At 38.2% G+C, this 27,569-nt stretch overlaps 4 protein-coding genes across 6 annotated transcripts; 1 reads left to right on the top strand and 3 right to left on the bottom strand.

The window, feature by feature from the left end:
• Positions 1 to 12: 12 nt before the first annotated feature.
• gtf2e1 (general transcription factor IIE, polypeptide 1, alpha) lies at positions 13 to 13,218 on the bottom strand. Of its 2 annotated transcripts, none has more exons than XM_023424841.2 (6): positions 13,033 to 13,218; positions 12,098 to 12,393; positions 11,445 to 11,602; positions 3,574 to 3,769; positions 3,045 to 3,280; positions 13 to 1,633 (listed from the first exon to the last, which is right to left on the bottom strand). In XM_023424841.2, exons 2-6 carry the CDS (start codon positions 12,385 to 12,387, stop codon positions 1,179 to 1,181), a joined length of 1,335 nt encoding a protein of 444 aa, XP_023280609.1. In that variant the 5' UTR covers positions 12,388 to 12,393; positions 13,033 to 13,218; the 3' UTR covers positions 13 to 1,178. The 2 variants fall into 2 exon arrangements, with proteins under 2 accessions (XP_023280609.1, XP_023280610.1); XM_023424842.2 differs by having other exon boundaries at positions 12,098 to 12,390.
• A 178-nt stretch (positions 13,219 to 13,396) lies between these two features.
• Positions 13,397 to 17,979, top strand: rabl3 (RAB, member of RAS oncogene family-like 3). 2 transcript variants are annotated; one of them, XM_023424887.2, is made up of 8 exons: positions 13,397 to 13,481; positions 14,692 to 14,783; positions 15,098 to 15,227; positions 15,320 to 15,434; positions 15,578 to 15,728; positions 16,612 to 16,683; positions 17,202 to 17,240; positions 17,424 to 17,979. In XM_023424887.2, exons 1-8 carry the CDS (start codon positions 13,436 to 13,438, stop codon positions 17,478 to 17,480), a joined length of 702 nt encoding a protein of 233 aa, XP_023280655.1. In that variant the 5' UTR covers positions 13,397 to 13,435; the 3' UTR covers positions 17,481 to 17,979. The 2 variants fall into 2 exon arrangements, with proteins under 2 accessions (XP_023280655.1, XP_087035066.1); XM_087178940.1 differs by lacking the exon at positions 16,612 to 16,683.
• Positions 17,237 to 19,560, bottom strand: LOC111668761 (granzyme B-like). Its single transcript, XM_023424886.2, has 5 exons — positions 19,403 to 19,560; positions 19,128 to 19,275; positions 18,664 to 18,799; positions 18,067 to 18,327; positions 17,237 to 17,884 (listed from the first exon to the last, which is right to left on the bottom strand). Exons 1-5 carry the CDS (start codon positions 19,452 to 19,454, stop codon positions 17,732 to 17,734), a joined length of 750 nt encoding a protein of 249 aa, XP_023280654.1. The 5' UTR covers positions 19,455 to 19,560; the 3' UTR covers positions 17,237 to 17,731.
• A 2,461-nt stretch (positions 19,561 to 22,021) lies between these two features.
• LOC111668760 (UDP-glucuronosyltransferase-like) lies at positions 22,022 to 26,586 on the bottom strand. The gene is made up of 5 exons (XM_023424884.2): positions 25,602 to 26,586; positions 24,111 to 24,242; positions 23,773 to 23,860; positions 23,253 to 23,472; positions 22,022 to 22,554 (listed from the first exon to the last, which is right to left on the bottom strand). The coding sequence occupies exons 1-5, from the start codon at positions 26,460 to 26,462 to the stop codon at positions 22,272 to 22,274; spliced, it is 1,584 nt and encodes a 527-aa protein (XP_023280652.1). The 5' UTR covers positions 26,463 to 26,586; the 3' UTR covers positions 22,022 to 22,271.
• Positions 26,587 to 27,569: the final 983 nt, after the last annotated feature.

Here is a 27,569-nt window from a genome sequence, read left to right as displayed (position 1 = left end):
TAAAGAGAAAACTAAAAGAAAAAGGTTTATTTGTACAAAGTGAATACAAATTAAAAAAAAAAAACATCATCAGAAGCTGAATTCAAAATTTTATCCACACCTTGTTCCATCATAGTTTCATATCTTCTGAATATTAATGATCATTTCAAATGGTCACAAATCTGCCTTTTTAGCAAACACAACAGGTCTTAACATGGAAACAGGTTGTAGGACGAAGTCATACCCAGACACATAAGCATAGTGTGGAGTATGAGGTTCACCAGTAAACCGTGTTGGGACATAATGTTGCACTCTCACTAGAATCAGTTCACTGTCTGACAAGAGATATTCTCACACTTATATTCTGAGTCTAAATGTCTGCCCACAAGGTTTTAATTCTTCCTCCAATTATAATCTGACTTCACTCTATGTTAACACATTCATTACAATTTGATCCATATCCCTGTGCTGCAGTGTTTTTCATTACAGATTGCTCTAAATAATAACCGTTTCACTGTTAACCACAACAATTTACCCATATCCTTTGTCTCTTATATTCAACATTTGCCTGAGACGAGCTTTTAAATCCAGTCTGTTGACATGCTTCAGAAAAACAAAATATACGGCCATCACCTTGTCTACACCAGCAGTGTAATGAAAGCAGCATGTCAGCAGTAGCTGCTTCAGCCACAGTTCTGCTTTGCACTCAGACTTCTTTCGGCAGTCCTCGCAGCCCGATACACGTGAAAATGGAAAACGTAAAGCATAAAAAATATGTTTGAGTCGCTTCCAGATGGACAACCAAACCGAAAAACACTGCAAGAAATGTGACTGGCATAGACATCCTGTTAAACTTACAGCTGAAATTGTATAAAAAAATTTTTTTAAAAAACAGACCAACAAAAAAACTAATTGACACTTTGTGCACCAACTGCAGCTAACCAGCTCCCTTTTGGTTTCAAAAATACTTCAGACAGAATACTTCAAGTGTGATCACTTAGGCAACACTGTCAAAGCATGTTCTTTGTCCTTACAATGCAGGGGCACGAAGCTGACTGTCAATACTAGTTGAGCAGCATCTTGTTTCCTCTTGATACGTTGTGTCCTTAAACACTTCCTCTGATAACACCACTGACAGTGTGAAACAGCAGAAGTATATATTCAGGAAATAGTGTATAGATGTAAGTGTATGTGTGTATTCAGAAGTACATGTCCTGGAATAGGTTTTGTCCCATTTCAATGTAGGCCTCTTTTTCCTGTGCAGACATCTGCTCCACCAGCTCTGGCCTCTGGCTCACCTCTCGGTATGAGAATGGCCGACCTCCCACCATCACCACTGGCTCATCCCCCACCTCCTCAAACTCATCATCGTCCTCTTCCTCTTCCTCGTCAGCCCGATGCTGAGCAGCCGCAGCAGGGGGAGGACCTAAGGGAAAGTCGTCATCCGATTCGCTAGTGTCGCTCTCTGAGTCGCTGGCATTAGCTGTGGCCGAGGCGAGTCCCCTGGCAGCAGCACTTGCTCCGCCTCCGCCTGCTCCTGCCGCACCCCTCTTCTCATGGATGAGCAGAGCGCGCATCACCTCCTCATTTTCATCAGCCTGACCAACTCCTTGACCAGCTGCTCCATCCTGGACTTCAGGTAAAATGTCTCCACCTGAGGAAACAAGAATTAATACAAACATATTCAGTTCAGTCTCAATCTCATAACTTCCTCTGCTTCTTTTGCTTTTGAACATTTGGAACATTTTGATGTGGTCTGACAACTTCATCAACCATCACTCTGTAGCTGGCCTGTACTCCAAAGATCATTTGAGAGGGCAGAACTTCTACTCTGCATGTTTCAGTAGTTCCAACAACTCTAACAGAGGGATACATCCCTCTAGCTGATTGTGTCATGTCATTTCAGGAGTCACATCCTCCGAATAATTTAATCAATCAATATCCATAATTTAAGATGATCAGCTTAATAAAAATTTCAGCTTGTGAAAAATTAAGTGTGCCAAATTTAGTATTCTACAGCTATTATTTCAGTGCGAGAGACACATTTAATCAATATTTTGGTAAATAGAAGTATCAGATCAGACTCCATGTGAGCAGATTCACAGCGCCGAAGGACAAAAATCTTGACTGGGACATCCTTACTTATTGCAAGTAGTTTTATTTAAAACACATCATCCTCGGATGTCATGTCTGTTTCCAGGCTTCAAAGGGCAACAGCACCATTACAGACAGATGCACAGAGACACACCTCTAACACAAGCCATTTGGAAGGCATAATTCATGCAATTTCCACAAGAATTATTAATGAGCAATCCTTGCTCAGCCGTGCACTAATCAAGTCTGATTATTTCAATTAAGCAATTATGGTTCAATGGGAGTCTGGCCAGGCCTGATTGCTGCATGCCCTTGGGTGCAGAAACAATGTCAGCATAAGATAGCTTGGTGAAAGACCACTCTGACAGTAGGAGATAACCTGGGTTGACCTGTAATAGCCATTTTCAACTACAAAGAGAGCAGAGATTGAAATGAAAGGTCAGAGAAGAGCAGCCACAGGTGTGGGACTGGATTGGACTTGTCACGGTCCATCCCTACCATCATCTCACTATTTACTGAAAAACCCTGCATGTACAGCAAGCCATGCCATGTACAGGCAATAACATCTACGTTAAATGACAGTGAAAACAGCAGCCAAGAGTGGGAGGGAATTTAATGTTGAATTTAATGTCTTCTAATGTACGGAGTAGGAGATCTTGAGATTGTGGCAGAGAATTTGCATCAAATTACATAATTACACCAAAGTGGGTGTAATGCTTTGAGTTCAGCATTAATCCAGAGTTTCTTTAAGGACAAATAATTATTTATGAAAGAAGGACATTTTAATTTTTGTGAGATGTGTATATAATATATGTATATATAGAGTCAAAATGAATTCTGGAAGCTGATTTTCTCCAATTCACAAAATGATGGCATATGATACAAAATGTATTTCATCAGAATAATGTGAAAAGTAAAAAAATTCTACACATAGTGGCAAAGTAACTGAGAGTAGTGCAAGGAGAACTTACGGTTCTTGAGGATGTCAGGCTCGCTGTAAGCACCCTGCACAGTGCTCTGGGTCAACCAGACGGGCCTCTCCTTAGGTGCCTTGCCCTCATTGGCCTGCTTCTGTTGGTCCTCCTGCTCCTCCATGCTGATAACCACATTCTGGGTGTACAGGTCAGCGTAGGATGAGCCTTTATTAGACCAGGCTTCACGGTGTGGGCCGATTGCAGAGTTTGCAGATGCTGCAGCACGTTCACGGCTAGAGGAAACATTGAGCAACTATCCTTTACACAATGATCTTAAACAGTAAAATTAAACATTAATAATTGTGAGAATGTAATGTTAAAGCTGCTACTGTGGATGAATAGAATAGAATTCCATTGTGACGCAGTTATAAAGTTGAGCCAGTATCACTGCAGCAAGTATTGCTGTTACCAGAGGTGAACTCCCATGTATCAGTGAAAGTGGTTCAGCACGTGACTCAGGAGGATCCATGTGATGCTGACTGAGGGGAATAAATCAGAGCATTTCTGAGACCTATCCAGAACTGACCTCTGTTTGAGAGCAGGGATCTCAGCAGGCTCGGGTTCAAGCAGGTCATGGGACAAGTTGACATCTTCGGTTTCACGTAGCAGCGCATAGATGGGTTCGATCTGCTCATTGAAGCGTGCCACCAGCGTCCTGGCATCAGGACAGACAGACTCGTCCTCTTCTACCTCCGTCTGGCAGAAGGTGCAGCGAAATGTACCTGTGGGTGAAGAAAGAACTTTGTTTAAAATGAGTGAGAAGGGTTGTTCGGGTAAGCCACCAGATACCATCTACCCACAACAGAGTCCTGCACCAGGTTGGGTATCCACGGGCAAAATTTGTGTGTAACAAATATATTTACAATAATTCATGGCTACAAACATGAGTAAAAATTAACTAGGTTGGCAGTGGGCAAAACAAAAAAACCAACAAACAGAAATTAAAATAAAAGGCATCTAAACATCTTAACCAGAATCATTTAATCCAGCCTGATTAGCTACAACCTCCATCCATTAGCTATACTGCTATACTGAGCACAATGGAGTCTTTGCCTTTAAATCCAGGTTATAAACCAACTTTTCAAAAACCACTTACATAAATGAGTAGCTAGGACTGCGGCGTGTCTCGTCAAATATGCATGCTTGGTTTATTGAAGGTCTTAACTGACAGTCATGAATGCTATTTCACTGTGTATGGGCCCAAATTCATTTTGAGATAAGTATTGCATGCAGTGTGAAACTGCTGGCCATTATGGAGGTAAAAATGTGTGCCATTATAAACCACTATTCTAACTGCTGTGCCTTTTTGGGTGGTTCGTGTACTCAGTTCCACACTCCATTCATAATCCATCTGAGACGTTTTCTTGTAACTAAATAAATGCAGGAACACCTTAAAATTGTAAAATTGTAAAGATGTCAAATCTCTCAACATATATAAACAATACCACCTGGTCATGTTATTTCGACTCCCACCCAACACTTCTGACACAAAACATACTGTTTGCACTCAAAAGTGGTCTGCAGGTCCACTATTAGTCTATAACAAGAATGTGGATCAACTTTGTTGAAACTAACTATATTTGAAGTAAAGTGTTTTGTCAATAAGAATTTTGAAGAACTGTTTATGCTGGAATAGTACTCCGTTAACTTTTGATTTCATTTTGCCACAAAACTAAATGAGTGATTGGTTAGGCTACTGTATGTGTGGACCACAACTTAATAATAACTAAGGAGATATACGGACCCTAGGGCAAGACTAGTTGTTGTGGGAATGACACAGCAGGCCATCTTCTCAAAGGTAACCGGAATTTATAGTTTATTCCATTGTGATGATCTTTTGAGGATAAATTTATAAACATAGCATTATATTATATTTGCGAGTGCTTTGAGACCTTGTCTGCACGAGATGCACACAAACACACATGCACACCATGCTTCCTACGAGTAAGAGGAGGGCATGTTTGGCCATCTGCTTCTTTGGCTGATTTCAGTTTTCAGTAATGGGAGCTGTTCCAGCATTAGCACAGACCCCATGTCTGCCTTGTGTCCATGTGTGTGACAGAGAGAGAGAGAAAAAAACAAAGTGTGTGTGTGTCTGTGAGACAGAAAAAGAAGGAAAACAGTCCATGGTACCACAGTACCGTGCTGATAAGAGGAAAGACAGTCACAGAACGATAGAATAAAACACTACACCTGTGCCATATTAGGATACTTTCTGCATTTATAAATACAGCAACTAGTCTCCTGTTGGGTAATGAGACAGGCCCAATGTTTCCACTGGTGCTCTAAACCACAATGAAGTTGGGTTCCACCTTACAACATGCTAATAATTATATTCCTACAAGTCTAAAACAAACCTTAGACAGCACCAACTCATCAAAGAAGAATTGGTAAAAGAAAGTACTATTTTATGCTAAACTAAAAAAAACAGTTCTTTTTCCACAAAAAGCCAGGTGGACAACATGTCAGGTGGAATGAGTACAAACATGCATGTCTTACAACATTCACGTGGCACATTGTGAAAATTCAGATCTGCAGGGTGTTCAGCTCTCCTTTGTGGGTCAGACTGAGCTGGAAGACCAGTAATGTCATTTCCCATCCCAGTGAGGCCACACTGAGTGTTGTTGGCCCTGCAGAAGCAACTAGTCCATCAGACCACCACTGTGTGAGCTCCAGGTACTCATTTTGTCAGCCTCTGTCAGGGTGCGAGCTTACTGCCTTCACAGCAACATTTGATACTAGTGGAGATATGTGGAAACGAGACAAGTGCAAAGGAATTGGCAAGATGATTGTTAATGTATCACCAGCAAGATGCTGATTATTGCAAAACAGTACCAGGAAGCTGGGAATGTGGATTCTTCACAGCATGAAACTTATACCGGCTCTCAAATGTATTTCTTCAAAGTGGAATTATTGTGCATTTTATTTCCTGAAGTAGTTACATGCAGCATTTTGGATTACAAGTCTTTACGACTCATCCATGACTAAGTAGATACACCCACATTCTTATATTTTTATTCCAAAATAACCAGTAAGACTTAAGCATGTTGTCAGACGATCTGGGAAGTCCATTCTATTCTTCTACTTTACAGTATATAAGGTTTGTAGGCAATGTGTAGCTGTCATCTACAGCTTAAAACTTGCTCTAGTTTGATTTTTTCTTTCTTACTTACACTTCAACTTATTACATTGACTGAAAAAGTCATTAAGGCTGTAACACACTGGCTGCAGTATAATAGGTTACCACAAATATTGATTTCAGTGCATTATAAAAAGGTTTCCATAAACATGTTTCTTTGCCCGACAGGCTGAGCTGGAGTTGAGAAATAAGAAAACAGTTATTTCAATTTCAAATGATGATGAAGAAAAAAATAATTCCGATGGTTAGACAAATGTGTGGTAGGCCCAACTGCAAAACACTTAAAGTAAATAAATTACAAGAATTCCAATCTAAAGTTAATATGGGATTTGTATTCATTAAGATGGTAGTAAAGCACAACCTCAATTTTCAGACTCCCATCCAAATCAAACCAACTGTTTCCAACAGTTAGTCACCCAGTGAAAACAGAGATTTAAATTTAAATCATGAACATTAAGATCTTCTTTTAAACATTTGTGTAGCACAGCCTATCAGTGTATCCTAGCAACAGTACAGGTTGATTAGTGATCAACCTTAGGACTGGCAGACGTTCTAAGCCTGGTGCCTCATTCTGACGGACTCAAGAATGAATGCAGTTTATGAATGAACAGTTTAGAAGACGGGCTCTCTCTCTCGTTTCAAACATAAGCAATCATCATCATCACAAGCACAACATTCTTCTGGAGCATTATCATTCCACTCAAATGCACATTTTCATGCATTGTTAGAAAACTACATACAACATATCTCGGTGATGTACTTCACTGAGATGAAAAGCACCACCATACCTACAAATCCTGGGTGTATGACTTGCAGAAAAATAAATACAATGATAAGCCATAGTCTTAGATCCTCTCACATACAATAATCAGTATCGGTAAACATTTGTTGTATGTTTATGTCTTTGTTTTAAATATCTGATACATTATTTGGTCTGCTAGCAGTCTTTACAAGGAATTTGGCACAATCAGGAAATCTGTTATTTCAAATAAGAGGAAAGCTGTTAGGAGGGTTACACTTTCTTCACACTTTGCTAAATGCATTTAGTGCTGTCTGAGTGTAGGTTACCATTTGCAACTTGTATTTCTCAGGCCTTGAAAATTAATCTTGGTGAGCTTTTCTATGACATGATTACCACATGCATCTTCCTACTAAAGTTTTATTTGATTAAACAGTAGCCTTGCAGATTTTAGCAGCAATTGTGAAAACTCTGGTGACTCAAGTGAGGTGGTCATTCCTTGGTTTTGTCAATCAACTAATGATTTTATAAATGCAAGTGGGAGTCTAAGTCTACCATTCTGACATAGTTATATTTAGCTTCATCCTCCTTTTAAATTCTTCATATCCTCACCCACGCTCTGCCTAAGATGATTAAGACTTTCTGGTTGCTTCTGTTACTCACCTGTCAAACACAAGCACTAACACAACATAATGGATAACTCCTAGTGATAAGTGAGCGATGTGATGCCCATTTAGAAGCAAGGTTTTGGACAGCTGCCAGCCCATATTGAGACAGGGTGAGAATCGGAGTGTGACAAGGACAGACAGAGAGAAAAAAGTGTATAAATGCAGAGATGTGGCGGGTGAGAGGAACAAAGACTGTTTCAGTACTGTAGGTTGAGATGATGGGTAATAGCAGATGAACCTTTTTATCTGTTGATACGGTCAGCCAACCTGTCAGCATCACTGCACGTCTCAGATCTCACTCTGGCCAATCCAATGCCATCATATTTTTACGTATCATTATTATTTTTAACTAAGGCACAAACAGAACCATGCAGCTTGATTAAAATATTTCTTGGCAGGCTGAAAGAGGACCAAAGGCTGTTTGTTCATTTCTGCTGTGATAAGGAAGCCTAATTTACCCAATGGAGAGTAAACATTTTTTCTTGTACTGTAGTGTGAAAGCCATTTAGGAAACCACATATCTCTTATAAACTGCTCCATTCAATTACAAACAATTTCTTCGTTCAAGGTAGTGGCAGAACTGCATCACCAAATTATTATTTAAGAGTAAATTTTCAAATCATAGACATTATTCAGGAGAAACGTGTAAATTGTGGTTAGATGTGTCAAACTTACATTGAGCAATTTTAGCATCAGGTAGAGGAAAGAGTCTGCCAACAATGCCCACTCACATCAAATTCAATTACAGTTCTAATGCCAGGCCTTTACTACAAAGCAGGATTTGAGGCTATAGAGGTAACTTCAGGTTTAACTCTGGGTTTTCATTCCTACAACGGTGGTTCACTTGTTACCAGGGTAAATAACCATGGTAACTTACGCTGAACTCCTAACCTGCTCCAGCGCATGTTAACTCAGAGGATCAGATCCAAACCTGTCAACAGCCAAACTACTGACCAATCAAATCATTGGAAAAACGGAGTCATCATTCCTACAGGATCCTGACAGGGACAAAATCGTATCATATTAAAGTACTTCATTCATGGTTCAGGCGATGTTGCTTATAATTAACAACTTTGCCTCTTTCACATGAACGTGCTTGTAACCGGATAGGTAAACCCAGGGTTAACTGAGCCAGTTGATAACCTGCTGATAATCTCAGGAAAATCAATGTTAGGTTCAGTCAAGCCAAATAACTAAAAGTTATCCGGGGTACGTTGAACTTGCTTCATAGTACAGGCCTCTGGAGTTGTTGACCGTCTCAAAACAAAATCAGTCTAGACTAATCAAACATGCATAATAAGGAGTTAAAGATAGAATGTCACTTCTTATTACTTGTTGTATGGCATTTCAAAATATGTACAATTTAAAGTATTTATGTTTTGATGATTTAAAATGTAAATAAAAAAATAAATATATTTATGTATTCATGGTAGGGTATTGTTTTGTAAGCACATGTGTTGAAAACCTATACCAGAAGGTTAATTAGTAATCTTCATTTGTTAGTTTTAAATCATAGTAAATTATAGTAAATGAAAACACCACACACACAGTACATGAATGTGTAATGCTAATGAGGGATCCTAATCTACACAGGTCACGTCATGGAGCTGGATTAACAGACATTTCAAGTGAATTTTCCTTACACTATACTTATACCTTACACCCAACACTAAACTAAACTCAACTTTGACATGACAGAATGTTAATTTGCAGAACATGTATGCCTGCTAGTTTACACTGGACCACTTACACATCATTAGCCCCAATTAGGGTTTCAATTTGCATCTTTTCTCAGCTCATGGCAAACAGAGATGTTTTTCATTTCTACAAACAACGTTCATAAAGCAGGCTGGAGAACTGTGATTAAACTGGCATCACCAAGTAATGGCCATCACACAATCGCAGATTAAAACAAAACTAAACAATGTAGACACACAAATAATTTAGACTTTTGTTTAAAAGCTGAAATAAAAGAAAATGCAAGTAAGAGACAAGGCAACTTTAGAAAATTTGTTCATATAAAATCGACCGGAGAAACCACAAAATGTATGTAGGTCGTCTGCTTTTGAAATTATTACATTTTAATGAAGGGCTGGAGGCACAACCATCTTTTTTTAATAAGCGCTGCAATTTAATTCCTATTATGAACTTGATGCATTGAATGAACCTGTTATTAATGAATCTATTTGAGTGCATATTTTCACAGAAGTTAAACTGAGCACTGACTGCCATCTAGAGGTGTACTGCCCCATACACCATAAAGGGCATGGACTGCTAACAGTTTATATTTTCTATGTTATTGTAAAACAATCTCAGGGCACAGAAAGAGATCCTAGTAACATTTCTGCCTTGGGAAAGACTGGCGCCTTAATGTAGAGGACATACATCTGTGTCTATATATGCACTGCAGATCTGACCTGCTGCACATTACCAAAATTACTCATATAGAATAAACACTTTTAATAACCTAAAAAATAACTTGCTTAAAAACTCAGTAGTATTTGTGAAGGGCAATCAAGTCTACAGAAAGTTTGTATGGTATGAGTAGATGCAAGTTACTTCAGGCCTTTTGCTGTGATAGGAAGTAACTCCAAACACTGTTCATGTAGATTTTCAGTTTTTGGAAAGCCATTTATCTGTGTTCTCGTTTTCATTTTTTCTTTTATGTTTTCTCACTTTTTCCTTTTTTAAAAATACATTTTATTTATTTTTGTGAAAAAGTTTGAGGCAAATAATGGACTCCCTCCTACTTCTTGTTTCAAATTTAATGAGACTTCAGTTTTACATACAGTTTCCATGGAGGCAGAGTTTATTGTGGCTGGTTGTAAGAAGCCACAACTTCATAAGGCTTCATCACAATAAATATAGAAAGTATTTTGAGCACCTTCTACTTTGAATTTTACCACACCCAGGTATCATATGTTGTAATAATTAACAGGTATTGGGACCACTTTTAAGTGGCTACTGACTCATCTCCAACTCACTGGCAATTAGACTCAGGATTTTACATCCTACAACAGACAACTGCACAACTGGTCATACTTAATTTAGGGGCCTTGTTATATAGAGCATCTTGAAAAAAAAACGCCAAAACAGAAAATTCTTTGCACACTGCATTTCAACACAAATTTGACACCAGTGTGACACCCAAGAGGCAACCTACGAGGCTGAAAAATTAAGCCAGAAGTACCAAAAACTGCAATTCTTCAAATGGTTCCAAAAGCAAGTCAATTCCCGTAGACTTCCATGTTAAAATTCCTAACTTTACAGCAGAAATTTAAAAAAATGTAAGAAACATGTTTACAGCCTGGTACAAAAAACAGTTTTGGTCTCTTTAGTTAATTTCTTCCTTCATGACAACTGTGCAGAGGGTGAATTTTTATAGAACTCACCTGTTTACATTTTATTAAGACTTAAAGTTATGGAGAATTGAAGGCGTGCCAATTTGAGTGACAGCCGGGTGAGCGTATGCCTGCCACAAGCGGGCATGCACCGAAATACTGGCTCAACAAATGCCCCTCCTCTTCGCCCATTTTTGTATTAGCCGGGCATTTGGCGGAATCAGGTAATGGCAAGACGGTGACGACGGAACGACCCACTCTGAGCTTCCAAACGGCTCTTCAGGAACCTATGGGTGACGTCACGGAGACTATGTCCATCTTTATTTACAATCTATGGTTATACCTTACAAAAGGCAGAAGGCACATCTAATCATAATACCATACTGTAAATAGTAAACCAAAATATCCTCAAAACTGCCAGAATACTTTCTCACATTCAAGCATTCTGACAACCATCACCGTGGATGTGCTATAGAACTGTAAATAGTTTGTATTTTTCTTAAAGTTTACCTGTCATAGGGTCAAACAGCTGGTTGGCTTCTAGGTCAGTGAAGGTGGAGAAGCAGCAAGGGCACCGGAAGGAAGCACGGTTGGTCGAGTCTCGCTCATCTGTCTCAATGCGTCGTCGCATGTGATCCAATTTATACTTGACCACATTGACCAGTACCCTATAAAATTAGATTGACAAAAGTGTTGCTGACGGCAGCATATGGACATGGGAGGATAAACTGTCTTTGATGTGTCTGTGTTTAATAATGAAGAGAAAAACAAAATTAAAATGAAGGACTATGATATTTAAAATCAAACACTTTTCTTAATCAAGAGTGCATTTCATCTATTACTTATGAATTTGGGGTGCATTGGTTGAGAAACTTAAACATTTCTTGGCAGATGACTATAGCTATTAATTTTCCTCATAGGGGAGATTCAATGCCACCCAGATTTACTACACTAAGCCTTCTGATATGTTGTGGGTTTAGGTCATCGAAACATTGTGAACATGATGTGCAGATTGATTATGCAAATGCCTGGAAGGTGGATACCTGATGTTACCCTCTTCTTATTCCCTGGGCTTCAGCTACAATAAAACCACCTGTGAGCAAGAAGTATTTAGGACACTGTGCTCATTACTAAATGCAAAAATGAGAAATGAACTACAAAACCTGTAGTTGATGAAGTAGTAGTTGTGTCGTGTTGTCTTGCCATCAGGGGCTGTCTCCACCCTCATGCGGCACTTGACAAACTTGTCTGCCTTCAAGGTGTTGAGTACTGAGCGCAGCTGTTTACGGTCAAATTTGAGCAGCTCCAGCATGTCCTCCTCACGGACACATGGATTACGGATCAGCACATCCAGGGCCAAGGCATGCTCCACTCCATAGAAACCCCTTACAACCTGCTTGGCTAGCCGCTTCAGTGCTGCAGGGACTTCGGTCAGTAGCTCTGGTTCTATCATCTTCTGCTGAGGAGAGAAATGAAACCTCTTAAACAGGCTGGAACGTTAGGATAACAATGCTGAGGATGATTGACTAAGACTTTGGTAAGCAGAAATCAATAGGTAAACAACCTTATTCACTAAAAGCTTGGGAGGGACAATTAAAATTCAGATGGAAATTAAACATATTTTGAGCAGCATTAACACACTGAGGCAAATGTGAAAGAAGAGAAGATCATTTTTTTCGAATGACGTTCCTTCCTCTTTATCATTAGTTTACTTAAATGCAATACTACCTCTGAAGTGGCGGACAACTTTTAAATTAATGTCCAGCTGCTTTGTGCTAACATATACGGAGTGGTGGCCAATACCAGCAGATTACACTGACAGTTAAACTGACTGCTAGATACTGGCAATTTAACGTAACTTAACGGTAGCTTAACGTTAGCTAACTCAGACAAAGACAAACAGTGACTAGCGGCAAGCTGGTTGTAATTACAGTTGCGGACACTGTAGCAACGGTTTAACGTTAGTTGAGTTAGCGGTAAGCCACTGTCTGACATTATCCTTACATCAGCCTGTCGATGTTACCTGACGCTGACTAAACTTGCAGCCAACATTGAGTTAGTTTGCAAAAAACCGTTAGCCATTTAACGCCTATCTTACCGGATTCTTTAAGTTCCCCCAATAAGCTAGCGTACAGCCACCTTTTCCTTAAGTCATTTCAGAGTACACGCTGACTGGGTCTCAAACAAATTCAGCTAAAACGCGCACATTTGCAAATCTCAATCTTTAAGTTGCTATCATAACTAGCATGCTTTCTGCTTTTTAGGAGAAAGTCCCGGAAGGAAAAGCAAAAAAATCAGAGAAAGGTTTTCTTGAATTCCAATTGGTTGAGCTGTAAATTTTTACTCAATAGCCAACTGAAACAAAATAATGTTGACTGATATACATTTAAACCAATGGCTTTGCTGTTTGTCAGAACGAATAATTTTTTTGAAACCAATCAGATTAGACGTTGAAGGCGGGATTTACATTGTTTTCTTCCGGGACGCTGCTGTCACCAAAAATGGCTTCTCTTGACAGAGTAAAAGTATTAGTTTTAGGGGATTCCGGTAAGTTAAGTGACATTTTCGTAGTTCATACTCTTTATATAAAGATATTTGCTAATTTTATTAAAACATTTCTTTGGTATGGATGAATTTTGCCCGGGTTTCAACCCCTTTAATCTTTAATTGAGGAACCTAAACTGTTATCAGTAGTCTGTTTCAGTGACTCTTGTAAACCTGCATACCTTACGCAACATAACTGTCATGTCTACTGATAAGTTATAGGTGCAATCATTGCACCTGTTATAGTTTAACACCGGTCACTGCTGACTTAAGTTTTGCTTCTTCCCTTAAGAAGACGCCTTAGTATAAGACGAATGAACACCTAAATTTGAAATTTTCTAGAAACATGTCAGCCGAATTAAAGACTGACACTGAACAGCTAATTTAAGATATTTACGGATGTTCTGCAATGTATGTGTTTTGATGGAAACCAAGCATAAGTTACACTGGCATGTTTATTTCAATGAAGGCTTATTATCATTTTATACAGTGGCAAGAGAAAGTAAGGAACCCTTTGGAATTGTCTTCATTTATGTATAAATTTATCTTCAAATATGGTCAGATCTTCATCTAAGTTACAATAATGAACAAAAATCAATAATGAGTGTTATTTTAACTATTAACTAATTGTTCTTGTCCTTATCATTCAAATATTCACAATGTAGTTTGGAAAAAGTATGTGACTCCTCAGCAAATGACATGGACAAAAGTGTGGTCAAGAGATATCAAACCTGGAGTCCAATCAATTAATACAGATTGGAGTTGATCAAGATTGACCTTTGATTTGCTTAAAGCTGTAAGGGTTACAGAGTGTTTTCAGTTTAGATATATATATATATATATATGTATATATATATATATTGGGGGAAACATGCAGCAGAGCCGTTCTCATGAATACAGTTTTGTTGGAAGAATGGTCCAAAATTCCCCCTGAATATTGTGCAGGTCTGATCAGCAGCTACTGGAAGAGCTTGTTTAGGGTTATTGTTGCCAAAGGAGGTTCGATCAGTTATTTAATCTAATGTTTAATAGGTGTGTTCAATAAAGACACAAAAGATTATAATTATTTATATCAGTGTATTGCACAGTGTATGTCTATACTTGTGACGTAGATATAATGTGTGCCCTTGTTACCTATGAGTCCTTGTGTGAGTATATATTAATCCCACAAGAATTGTCAATCGTCTACCCATATTTCTTGTTTTTTTTCCAGGGGTGGGCAAATCTTCCTTGGTCCATCTTTTATGTCAAAATCAGGTTTTAGGTAATCCATCATGGACTGTTGGTTGCTCTGTGGATGTAAGGGTAAGCAGGCTGCACACCTCCTAATTTACAAAATTTAATTGCGATTAAATTAGCTTCAGATAAACTAAATATGCTTTATACAACAATCTTTTAAATAACAATTTTGTTTCAAGTTTGAAAATGTTGGAGCCATACTTAGTTTAAGTAATAAACATAGTAATATCAGACACTTATTACACTGACTTGACAATATATACTTAATGTCATATGATTCAACACATTTATATTAGATAAAAATGAGTAGAGCACTTACATGTTGCAGATCTTTTAGAGGTTAAAATGACTGAAGGATTGAAATAGTCATTCAACTACAGGTTCAAGACTATAAGGAGGGAACCCCAGAGGAGAAAACCTACTACATTGAACTCTGGGATGTAGGAGGATCTGTGGGCAGTGCCAGCAGTGTCAAAAGCACCAGAGCGGTCTTCTACAATTCAGTTAATGGTAAATAGTCATTTCATATCATTATTTAAACAAATGTGAAATCATAAGGCATGTTATTCAGGTATGTTCTGTCATTTTCTGTATTATTTTAGGAATTATATTGGTACATGATTTGACAAACAAGAAATCCTCTCAGAATCTTTACCGCTGGTCACTAGAAGCTTTGAACAAGGATTCCTCTCCAACAGGAGTCATTGTCTCAAACGGGTAAGTAGATGTTGGTTTTTGGTATTGTTTCTAAGGATGGAAAAATTATACACACTAACACAGTTCCTAGAAATGAATTTGCTGATAAATGACTCAAAATATTGGTTAATGGGGAGTTCAGTCATGTTTTTTTCTCCCTGCAGTGACTATGATAGAGAGCAGTTTGCTGAGAACCCGGTGCCTTTGCTGCTAATTGGTACCAAGTTCGACCAGATCCCAGAGAACAAACGAAATGAAGTCCTCACCCGAACAGCCTTCCTGTCTGAAGACTTCAATGCAGAGGAGATCAATCTTGTAGGTTAACTTTTTCATTCCTTCAAACTCTCACCTAAGGCCCTTTCAATCTTGGAATCTGTAGTAATGCTGGCTTCATCTGTGTGTTAAAACAGATTTCTGGCATTCAATGGTCTCTGTTACAGAAATGTAACAAGACCATTAGAAATATAGTTGCAATGCTTGAGTGGTATTTGGCATCTGGTTCACAAAAGAGAGCACAAAGCTCTTTTTCCTTCTCCCCACAGTGGACGTCCTGCTGGTCAACTGGTGAAGTCATTGTTTGAATGATTGCAGTGTCAGATGCATAATCAAATAGTTTTTATTGACTCAGCAATTACTTCTCTGAAATTCAAGACCCAACATGGCATTGTCGTAAAAACAGTATATCAATATGTCTTATAAATACGCTGGAAGAAGCCTTATCTGCTGTACTTTTTAAAGTTTTCCTATTCATACAAGCGTCAAGGATAGAAGACAGATGAAGTTATGAGAATGGTGGTTATTTTTGTGTTAATGTGCTTGTGACACAATGTGGCAGCTCATCTGTGCAGCAAAAAAAGTTTCTTCTTGGGCTTGTCACCTGACAGTGAATCAAATCTCTGTGTTATAATTGGTCACAAAAATAGAAAATCAAAGACACCTATAGTAACACTGTAGCCCCTTGTATAATCTGAAAATCCTTTACACTGGTGACACCTAGTGGTATTTTTAAAGAAGACACCATCGGAGACAGCAATGTATGCCACATTTTCGTCACAAATGTTGAGAAATGTTTCTGCAACAAAAACATGCCTTCAGAACAATTTGAGAGAAGCTTTGATCATTTACACATTCTACACATAAAGCTGTAAGGTGTCACCTGAGAAAGAAAAGAGGTTGATGTGCTGTTTTGTTTTCTCAGGACTGCACTAACCCGAGATACCTTGCTGCAGGTACATCAAATGCAGTGAAGCTTAGCAGATTCTTTGACAAGGTGAGAAGCCCAAAGTAATGTGACATGCAGTTATTTTCTGTTTCTGTAGAGATTGTCTTTACAATAAATACTGTATGTACAGGTGTGGATTAAGGGAGGGGAGCATAAACCATCAGATTTTTACCATGTACATGAAAGTAATTTGGCTTCACTTGATCTATGAATAGCAACTGACAATTGCAGTAATTATTTAATTCACAATAATTTGATGTTAATGCATTGTTCAAATTATAGTGTTATATTTAGGGAAGTGTGTGAACAATATTTTTTGTTGGTGAATTGAATGTCAGTGTGAATATTGCAATGTACAACATTCCAAACTTAACAACTATGTAGGCCTAATTTTAAAGTTTAGCATAGTGACATCTTAATAACCATTTAAGGGTTCTCGTTAATTTCCTGGACTGCTGTGTACGATTGTACCTAATTTGTAAAATCAAGTGGGAATCTTTTTCAAACAATGTGCTAATGTAGTTTTGTATCAAGTTAGACTCACATCTTAAACAATCTCTTAACAGGTAATAGAGAAGAGATATTTCACAAGAGATCCAAGTCAGGTGAGTATCACATTTCCAGGCTTTATTTCTGTTATGAAAATAAGATCAACAAACCAGAATGTCACAATTATCTAATTTACAAGCAAAAATCAGAATTCATTTGTGAGTGATGAGGAATAAAGTGTGATTCTAAGGGAAGCAATTCCTGTAAAACAGCACATTTCTTTCCCTTTCTCTTTGCAGATGACGGGTTTCACAGACAGAAAACGGTTCAACTTCAAAAGTTTGCACTATGACTGACGAGCCACGAGCCACGAGCTACAGCCGTGGTCTGGGGTTTGGTCTTAATGTGCCTGGGCTTTCACACCACAACCATCACACTCACTATCTGTCCCCCCTCTGTCCACCGGTATTCTATGAAGACTCAAACCTATGCCGTAAAAGATAGAATTTTTAGTTTTAAGCAAATGTTGATATAGTTGACAAAACTTGCACAAGACTTTTGTAAGAAAATGTAAGAAATGAAGCTTATTGGCTCATGTAACATTCCACTATGCTTGCATGATTTTCTTAATCCAGGGAAGAAAGAAATGTAATTTAGTGAAGATATGGGGATACTTGGGATTATTACAATCATCTTGCAGAGTAAGAGCTGTTAGACCCTGAGGCTTGCTGTTGCAGATAAGTGGTCCGCCGGAATCACCCTAAGAAAAAGGCAACAGAAAAACTTGATTTATTTGTCTGTGGAAAGATTGCATTTGTTTTTAATGAATAAAAGAAGAGAGTTTGTGAAATCGTATATTGTGAGCAGCATTATTGGTGTATTTTGTTGTATTTAATGGTTGGTTGCTTATTTGCTGGTCTGCTTCAAATACTGTTTTATTACCTGGCAAATTCCTCCCTTCTTTTTGTCGAACTTGGTGCATATCATGTGTTCAGTGTTGAAGTATTTTTGCCATATATTTTTGCACTCATGGCTGAATTGAATCTTCTCAGTGGCTTCTTTCAGTACGTCTGAGGGAGGCTTCTTGGCTCCTATTCTGCCCCAGCCAGCAACGACACATTTAACATTGGCGGGGATTTTCCCATTTTTCTTAGGTAATCCGATGGCCTTCACATACTTGTTCAGTGTGGCATTGTTTTTTAACTGTGAAAGAGAACAGAGTAGAACTGGATATCAAAGCAATTATATTTACCTCATTTGTTATTTTCCAGTGTATTTCATGAATCAGTTTACCCATCTGTCAGACATGACAGTGTGTGTGTCTTATGCCATCTTAAAGCAACATTTAGTTTTTATGTAAAACAATTCATCCCCCACATCTTCACCTGCTTCAGTGCAAATGTGTGAGATCACACATTGCATCTTCAGCTCCACACAATGAAATGAAACTGAAATAATAGCATCAACTACATTGTACAAAATACTGATTTCAGTTATAAGCTCAGGTTTGATATGGACTTTTATACATTTTTACTTTACCTTAAGTAGCATAATGTCATAATCATGTTCATCATATTGTGGATGTGGATAGTAATCAGCCACTTGGATCCATTGCTGACTTTTTTCTGTCTTGCTTATGTTATGTGCCCCTAACACCACTGTCATCGGTAGAGGACTGAAAAACCAAGGAATAAATAATATAAAAATATTTAGTTATACTTTAAAAACATTGATGAAAAAGTCTAGTATAACTATGCTTGAAATACAAATTACCATAGAGAAAGCAAATACCATTCAGCCTTATACACATTTACATACAGTATATGTCATATCTTGATATATTATTGATTCAACATTAATCTTTTTTCAAATGATTAAACGCTATTAGAGGTAATTATCAACAAATCCTTTGTAAATGACAAATAATTTGTTATTTGAATAACACATGAGCTGTAAATAATTAATTAGTTCTATGATTTTGAACTGATATAAAATGAACTCACCTCTTGCAGTGTGCCACAGTTAGAACAAAGTCCTCCCGAATAAGTATCCCACCACAGGTGTGTTGTCCCTGAATCTGGAGTGATGCCATGTAGGGTCTGGAATGAGGCTTTGAAACCTTACCACCTACTATGCCACTCTCAGTGGCCCCTTACATGAGGAGAGAAGGTAAATTAATACACACTTGTCAAAAAAATAAAAACTACTATTATTTTAAAATTATTTATAGTCATTTCTTCCAGTTATAATTTTGAAAGGAAATGAAAGGAAATTTTACCATTTATGGAGAACAGCTGAAAGACAAATATAATCCAGACTAGGCGCATCATGGTCGTTGTACAGAGGTAAAAGATGAAGAGTCTGGTGGGCTGTGCATCCCCCTTCTACTTTTTGTAGTCAACCCTCCAGCTCCCACAACGGAAACTGTGTGGGCAGGTGTCAAAATTATCTTGCTCTCTGCAGCAAATATGTGAGACCCCATCACAAAACCAGATAAAACTGTCAATGTGCCATTTGCATGAATAATAATAATCATCATAATAATCATGAACTGTTTTATACACTATATGTCTCATTGTGCTGTTATGTTGGGAATGATCGTATTAATAGAAAAAAACAAAACAAAAAAAACCAAAAAGTCAGATTTGTGATTAGAGGTTCAAGTCCTGACTGTTTTCTACTACATAAAAAAGTCCATAGTTTTTACTCTCATGATTGATCAATTTTATTCTCTGTTGAATACATTTACTCTAAAGCAAGGGAGTTAAGGTAAATAAGGTAAAAAAAAAAAGAAAAAAAAAAAAGATAAATTGTCAAATGGAAACTGTGTCAGGGCCACATTAACCGCAATGAGAACAAAGGAATTCAACTGTTGAGCACTGAACTACACACACAAATAATGTTCTAATTTCTATCCGTCCCGATTTTTGCCTGACAAAAAATTTGATTGTTTTTCAAAAGACAGACTTGCATCTTAGCATTTTAATTTAGTGGTCAAGTATAGTTTTTAAATCCAGGCTGTAAATCCAGACTGAAAACACACTGATTATTTTTAAGCACTATACCCACTCTGATAAGCTAAAGACTCGTCTGCTGGAGGTGTTTGTAGGACTAAGTTTTCCTCAGAGACTGGGGGTAGATTAAAAGTCCATTTAAGCCATTAATATTTATTCTTCAAATTTAATGTTTTTTTTAAACCTTCCACAACTAATAAGTAAGCATTTAGTGAAAACAAAATTCTACTGGGGATACTACATGCCTCAAAATACTAGGCCACACACAATGTTTTTTTGATAAACTATCCCAACTTTCAAGTTATCAAACATAAGAACAAAAAACAGCAGAAATGGTTTTATTAGCAAGCTGAGAAGCCTCATACAGTATAGTCTATTATTTCTACTGTCCACAAGATGGAATCATTTTAGTGTGCATAAGATCCACTCAAGAAGTTGATTCATCTAGTCCTCATATGTGCATCTTATCATTGTTTATGAGGACGGTTAAACCTTGCAGTGGTCTGTGTTGAGATCTCTGTTACCAGGTACAAGTGGCATGATGGAAAGTCACTGAGTCAAAAGAAGAAGTTAATACAACTGACGTGAATTATATAAACTCACTTTTGACCAATTTTACCAGTAGTAGTCATTACTTAGAAAGCATACTAGCAAGGTTAGTAAGAAGTTCCATATTGGTGCTACATTGTCCCTGCAGGCTTGTAACTGAATGCATAAATGTAGCTCAGTCAAATGGTAAAAAGGAAAGATTTAGGATATTTAAATGTATAATGAAACAGGTGAGAAATCCAGCTTATATTTACAGCAACTTTTAAAATCACTACTGTCTTTTCAGTGGCCACCTGTGCAGTATGTACAATGCAAATTCTACACAGAAGTTCAATTCAAATTTATTTATATCGTGCCAAATCTTACAGGCTAACACCTTGCACACAAATAGCCTCCTTAAGAACCGAAAGTGTTTGCATTAAACTACTACAACTATGAGGTTACTACCAGCATGACCCCAACCTCTGCAAAGCAGGCGGAGAGGTTAACCAACACAGCAAAAGCTGCAGCTGCTATTGCATGTGCATAACACAGATTAACAGACACTGCTGGGCATGAATTCACTAGTTAGTAAGAGGAGAGCACTATTCAAAGTGAGACTAGTGCATTTCACTTTGGGTTGCACACTATTTTCACCCATTCAGCAATAATCATTTCTGATGTACGATGAAAAACTTACGGACACATTTTTTCATGTGTCTTCATGCAGTCTGACGGTGCATTTAACAGTGAGATTTTTATAGTTTTCTAGCAACCTGGAGTGCAGGTTAAGTTTTACTGAAGGGAATACAAACCAAGTAAGAGCCAAGATGACATAATTTCCTCCTCCCTCACTAAGGCGGAACTTAGGGTAGAAGGTAGAACGGAAGCTACAATACATTTTTTTTATTTCATTATAGGAGGTTGAAAAAAGTGAAGAGTGTCTTCAATAACCATTATTCAAGGGCAAGATATCAAACTGTTTGATGATCTACACAGCTAGGGCTGACAGCCAACTCATAGCAACCTGTGTTAGCTAGTTGTTACATAGTTGAGCATTTAAATGAAGTTAAAGTTAAGCTATTTGTATTTAAATGGTAAGGTGCAAGTTAAAAGCAGATATGCATAGTGTCTTTGCAACAAGTGAGACACCAACATTAATGATTTAAGTTCAAAAATGCTATTAGCTGTTCTTAGGATATTGTGCCATGAGCTGTGGAGCTCTAATATGGCTGTGAAAGGGTCTATTGCATTGGCTGAAGTGCTTTGTTACAGGAAAAGAATAATGTATCAGACCATGTGTTGTCCATAAGAAATATAGCAATTACCTATAATATTCCAAGTCCATGACCAAGTAATTAAAACAGTTTATTTGGTTGGAAGTTTGTTTTCCAAATGATGGCTTCAGTCAATCATTGACAGCATCATGCTGTGAATGTATAAGACAATGTAGTGATGGCACTTTGGCTGAGATTTTACAAACACACATATATACACACATTACACACACACATACATTACATCAGTGTGAAATCTCACTGCAGTGTTTCAACCTCCACTATTCACTTCATCACAGAATTTATAAACCTTAATGCATTAGAAACATTAATCTGATTTTCTCTTCGCAGTTCCCTTTCTGCAACACTTGCGGGTGCAGAACAAGCAGCATTTCAGTGTCACCCACAGAACAGTTAGGAGAATTATAACAAAAAAGCAGATGACATCCAGGCTGTGGTACTGAATCCAGTTCAACTCATGTGCAGCCACTCTCAGGTGTGTAGCTCCTTTGTGTCTCATGGTGAACTCGGTCCAGAAAACAGCCAGATCCAGAGGCTCAATGGGACGGTCCAGGTGAATATGAGACAGCTCCACTATTTTCTCTTTGTAACTGGGGAGGAGTAGAGGTAAAAAGTCAATAGTATGATCACTGGTTTGATCACTTATTAATATATTATTATTATTTTTAAGGTTTTTATAACTAGGTTTTTAAGCTCACACCCTCACAGGTCTTTTCACATATTTATGCTTTACCTCTGCTCAGGTTGATGCTGGGTGGAGCTGTGCTGGGAGGTCACCAAACTCCATGAACTAATAAGAATAATGAAGTTCTAAGCTGCACTCTGAATCCTAGCCGGACCGGACCCACCGGGACTGGGGTTGGGTTGGTTTCGGACAAAAATTTAGAAATGATGTTTGGGTTTGGGTGGGGCTTTTGACATTCATTTAAAAGGCGCTGACACATGTGTTATTAGGGTAAACAGGCAAATTGAGACACGACCAAGACCATGGTAACAACAAAAGCGTGACAGGGTAACACAAACTCAGGGCTTCAGCTTACACAAAGTGTGTCAGACTCAGGTCGGTTTGGACATGAAAAACAGCCTGTTGGGTTAATAAATATGTAGACAGACATTCTTTAACAAATAATAACAAACATCATTATATTTATTTTTCCAGTTTTTGTCACTTATTAGTGATTTTTCATTTTACCTGCCTTAATAGTAACTTTTTCTTTAATGGTGAATTTTATGATTTCCATAATCAACTGGGGGACTGTTCTCTTTAATGAACATCTAGTTGTCTTACCTCTTATCATGGATGATATTATTCAGTGCAGCCAATATTTTTTCAGTCGTCACATCATATATACTGAGTTTCTCTGCGACACCACGGACCACCATGCGATGTACATTGTCTCCCTGGTCCCCAAACAGTGGAAACATCAACATGGGTACAGCATTACAGATACCCTCATAGATACCATGGGTACCTCCATGAGTGATGAAAACTTTAGCCTTGGGATGGGCTGAAAGGGGAGGAAAAGTTAGATTAGAGTTCAAGAAAAATGCAACAGTTGTAATACAATACAATCACTGTCAAAATTATTGAACGTTATCTTGAAATTGACATAAAAGCATAGAGTAGCACCCATAACAGTGGGTTAGCATTTGAAGAAAAGTCACCTCTGGAAATGATTTCATTCATTACATTTACTGTTTGGCAATTTAACAGTTTTGAAATAACTCAAACCATTTTTTTTTAAATTTCAATAGTATAATTCATGACATGATAGCAGCACCACAAATCTGGATAAAACTAAACACACCTAGCAGATCGTTCTGAGGTAGCCACTTCATAAGCCTGACGTTCTTAGGTACATGCTCAGGTGTGACTCCAGTGTACCTCCAGACAACCTGAAACATAGAAAATACCTCTTTGTTTTTAATGTGTGTTGTGTAAACAATTTGTTATAATGATATAATAAAACGGCATTGTTCAAAACAAGGCAATGCAGAGGGCAAAGTCCTATGGTTCCAACTGATTAGGGTTTAAGCATATATGCTGAGTGTGAATTTCTTTGTAATCTCATGTGTAACTGTTTGCCATGCTTAGTTAGAAATTTAGATTATACTAATGTTTTATCTGAAGGGAATGAATAGTTACCCTTTGAGGAATTTGACGAAAAGCATCAAAGAAGTGTTTAGCCTTCTCCTCAGGCATGTTGGACACCATTGAGCCCAGGGTAAAGACAATAAATCCGTCGTCTCCTGAGCCATCCACAAACTCCGCCAGGTCCTGTAGGGATTTTAGAGAAGACACAAAAATGACCTCAAGAAATTTGCAAGAAAAAAAAAAGAAGTTTGTAGAGTGTATGGGTGTGTCTAAAATAACATCTATTGGCCAAAGACCAATGTGCAAAAGCTTTTTTACTGTAAGGTGTTGCCATTATATAACTTTTCTGATCTGCTGTCCTATATTATTTTCAAATTTACAGAATGGAATTCATTTGATTAGAATTTTATTTGTGCTTATATCAACAAATATTTTGCATTTGTAGAGTAGTTAGATACCAACTAAGTAGGGCCCTTCTCTCCTTCTTATTTCCTTAGATTACACTGGCCATAGTCCAGACACCAGCTTTCCCTGGCTCAGATTTCACACACTGAACCTCCCGGAAGAGCAGACAAACGCATTCTTTAACAAATGTTATGAGCCAATGATTGGTAAACCTTGATTAGCAATCTTTATAATAATCTAAGCACCAGTGTTTTGTTCTTAAGATTTTTTTTGAAACATTTGTATCTCCATATTCCGTTTGAAACTTACTTTCATACAAAATAATTACTGCAATATTTTGCAGGTTCCCAAAATAAAGACCATATAAATCTAATGTGATCAGAACAGATGCTGACTGGTTCAAAACATACTGCAGGCAGATATAAGATACAAGAAAAACATAGCAACTCAAGTATTTTTTAAGCCACGGACAATGATATTGAACACCATTTAAGATTTAAACCTTTATCAATTCATTCTTTTATTTATTTATTTATTTATTTTTGGCCACATGGGGTCAGATGAAATTGAAAACAAGCTACATGACACATTTAATGGACATATCGTCACCTTTGTCCAACATATTAGCAAACTTTTCTATTCACCAGGCAGACATGCAGCAACATTAGCACTCATTATCAGTAATGGCTACTGGGTGAATCCAAGTCTGATTTTCCTTTTAGCTGTGTTTTTGGTCTCAGTCAACTTCAGTGAAACATATCTACCTCTTTAGCTGATAGATGCTCCGCTATTGTCATTAATTAGTAGCCAATTTTGAATGTGGGAGAATTTTTTTTTGCTGAAAATAGTTACCTGTTGCAGCTGAAAACAGGGATGATGAGGTCAGACTTTGCACGCTGTGCAAGCAAAAACAATGAGCCAATAGGGACTGTAATGCTTTCTAGAGCTGCTGAATTGGAGGATTATTCTTCATAACATGACTATTAATTGGTTTTCAGTGTGATTTTCATTACATCAAAGATTAAGGGGGTTGCTTCAGCTCAACTCAACACAAAGCATGTATATGTGATTGGCCATAAGTGAATCCAGATGTTAGGCATGCTTATTTACTCTGGTATATATTCTTTACTTACTCACCGCTGGCAGAGGAGCTTTCTTTGCACAGTTGATACCTCCAATAAAAACCACGTTTGGCATGACGGGTCTGGGCCATTCAAAAGTAAAATCATATCTGAGAAGCCAGATAGCACCATGACTAAGAAGATCCTTGTAGGTCATGCTGTCTTCAAAGTACCTGCTGACCAGATCGTCAAAGTGACCATAGATTACTTTGCATAAGTAAGACTCAACAAAAGACATGCCCATGTTTTTTACTCTCTGTAGGAAAGTCATAGTGTCTGTATTATCAGAGAAGAACACAGGAACATAGGAAGGAGGAGAGGGGCACTGGTTAGCCTTCACATCCAGCTGACATGGAAGTCCCCGCAGGAAATAAACAGCTGGAATGGAGAAGTCACGAGCCAGGATGGAGCCGCAGGGAAGGAAGGGGTCTGTTAGCACAAGTTCGAAGCCCCCTTCCCTCAGTTGTCTCATAAGAGGCTGGTTGTTAAGCAAACTCTCGCAACCTTTCACCTGCAATGAAGTAAAGTTAACCAAACGTTCCACATTGACAAACAAATCTGAAATTCCTGGTGGCTTGAGGAACACTCCATCCTTCAGCTGGTTGAAAGTTCCATCCAGTTCAGATTTGGTGTATGACACTTGGTAGATCTCAGTCTTGTAGCTCTCTGAGCCTTGGATTAACAGGCTGGTTTCAGGCACCAGGACCAAGACCTCATGGCCCCTGCGGGTGAGCTCCTTAACCAGTATCTTCATGCTAAGCCAGTGGCTCCCATCCACAGGCATAACCAGCACCTTCCCCCCCTGAACGGGCCCCAGACTGAGGCAGCACATCCAGGCCACCAGCCCCAGTGCAGGAAACCACACCCCGCTGCTCATTGCCTACACTCTGTTGTGAAAGCTGACTTGTTGTCAGAGCTAATGCTGCCTGTTTTTAAGAGGTGCCTTAATGTGTGCGCGCGTGTGTGTGTGTGTGTGTTTAAGTTCTGCAGGAAGTTCAGGCTGCATTTGCAGGCGGGCGATTATATAACCAGGGAAGTCGGAGAGAGCAGAGATTCCCAGTGGATTTTGTGGTGAAAGTCTAGCATTCAAAGTTCGTCTCCAGTTAATCATTCTCTTTGTCTTTCTCACGCTAGTCTTCCCTGTCGTGTCTGAGTGTAATCATTTACACTTCAAACATGTACATTCACATAGTACAGTTCTCACATTTCATGAATACATTATGTTTATCCAACATTGAAAAATGAAACCAGAGGGGTTTAGTGTCTTGTGTGATACCAACAGTAAAAATTAATTCATCATACTTATTTTTGTATGAAAGGCAATTTTACTCGCATTAATTTCTGTTTGTATTCTTATCTATTATCTTCAGCAATGAACTCGGTCGGTAAGATCTGCAAGTCATGGTGGCCATGCATGTTTGCAGCTTGTACTGCCTACTGATTTGTGCAAAGTCTTCTCTGTTTATCTTGGCTTGTCCTTCCCTCTTACGCCTGGAAAAAGGACACATGCGTGCAAAGGGCTGTTGCATGCGCCCTCTTTTTAACCCCCCTCCCTTGTACTCACACGCAAACGTATACCTACAACCACTGTAAAGAGACCGGTTGCGTGTGAAGCCAGTTGTAATAGGAAACCGACACCCTCCTCCTTGGAGGGGGATGATAACATCAAACCTACTTTGTAATGTGTGGAATTTCACCCTCTGTTACGACTTGGTTTACCTTAGTAAACCCCTGTTCAGAATAGCTGTTGCACTGGTAGTTAGATTGAGTAAATAATTGTCCATTCAAATGAGTAAAGAACAAGAAGAATAGAAAGCCATCAGGACAAAAGCAAGTTTAGCTTGGTAGAGCAATAACACAAACAACATCACCAAATTCTCTTATCCTGGAAAGTGCTGCCTTGTTTTCATTTCTACATCATGTCAAAAACTATCTCTAGAATCCATTCAGGTCAGCACACGTTTTTACAAATTTAGTTGAATGA

The sequence above is a fragment of the Seriola lalandi genome, unplaced genomic scaffold (assembly GCF_002814215.2).
Source record: "Seriola lalandi dorsalis isolate HSWRI2012SDOR001 ecotype SW California unplaced genomic scaffold, Sedor1 jcf7180002054758, whole genome shotgun sequence".
In the NCBI taxonomy this organism is placed as follows: domain Eukaryota; kingdom Metazoa; phylum Chordata; class Actinopteri; order Carangiformes; family Carangidae; genus Seriola; species Seriola lalandi.
The sequence above is the reverse complement of the archived record's forward strand: the minus strand, read 5'-3'. Positions and strand labels throughout refer to the sequence as shown.

What these genes read in the sequence shown, in the direction of transcription:
- gtf2e1 (XM_023424841.2), bottom strand. Translation starts at nt 12,387, where the DNA reads ATGATAGAACCAGAGCTACTGACCGAAGTCCCTGCAGCACTGAAGCGG. An exon ending in GCTGTTTGACCCTATGACAG is followed by an intron (nt 3,770 to 11,444) that starts GTAAACTTTAAG and finishes CTTCACCCACAG; the next exon opens with GTACATTTCGCTGCACCTTC. An exon ending in GCCTGACATCCTCAAGAACC is followed by an intron (nt 1,634 to 3,044) that starts GTAAGTTCTCCT and finishes TTGTTTCCTCAG; the next exon opens with GTGGAGACATTTTACCTGAA.
- rabl3 (XM_023424887.2), top strand. Translation starts at nt 13,436, where the DNA reads ATGGCTTCTCTTGACAGAGTAAAAGTATTAGTTTTAGGGGATTCCG. An exon ending in ATTAGTTTTAGGGGATTCCG is followed by an intron (nt 13,482 to 14,691) that starts GTAAGTTAAGTG and finishes TTTTTTTTCCAG; the next exon opens with GGGTGGGCAAATCTTCCTTG. An exon ending in TCACAAGAGATCCAAGTCAG is followed by an intron (nt 17,241 to 17,423) that starts GTGAGTATCACA and finishes TTCTCTTTGCAG; the next exon opens with ATGACGGGTTTCACAGACAG.
- LOC111668761 (XM_023424886.2), bottom strand. Translation starts at nt 19,454, where the DNA reads ATGATGCGCCTAGTCTGGATTATATTTGTCTTTCAGCTGTTCTCCATA. An exon ending in ATGACATTATGCTACTTAAG is followed by an intron (nt 18,328 to 18,663) that starts GTAAAGTAAAAA and finishes TCTCTTTCACAG; the next exon opens with TTAAAAAACAATGCCACACT. An exon ending in AGAAGGGAGGAATTTGCCAG is followed by an intron (nt 17,885 to 18,066) that starts GTAATAAAACAG and finishes CCTTTTTCTTAG; the next exon opens with GGTGATTCCGGCGGACCACT.
- LOC111668760 (XM_023424884.2), bottom strand. Translation starts at nt 26,462, where the DNA reads ATGAGCAGCGGGGTGTGGTTTCCTGCACTGGGGCTGGTGGCCTGGATG. An exon ending in AGAAAGCTCCTCTGCCAGCG is followed by an intron (nt 24,243 to 25,601) that starts GTGAGTAAGTAA and finishes AAATCCCTACAG; the next exon opens with GACCTGGCGGAGTTTGTGGA. An exon ending in ACCTCAGAACGATCTGCTAG is followed by an intron (nt 23,473 to 23,772) that starts GTGTGTTTAGTT and finishes CTCCCCTTTCAG; the next exon opens with CCCATCCCAAGGCTAAAGTT.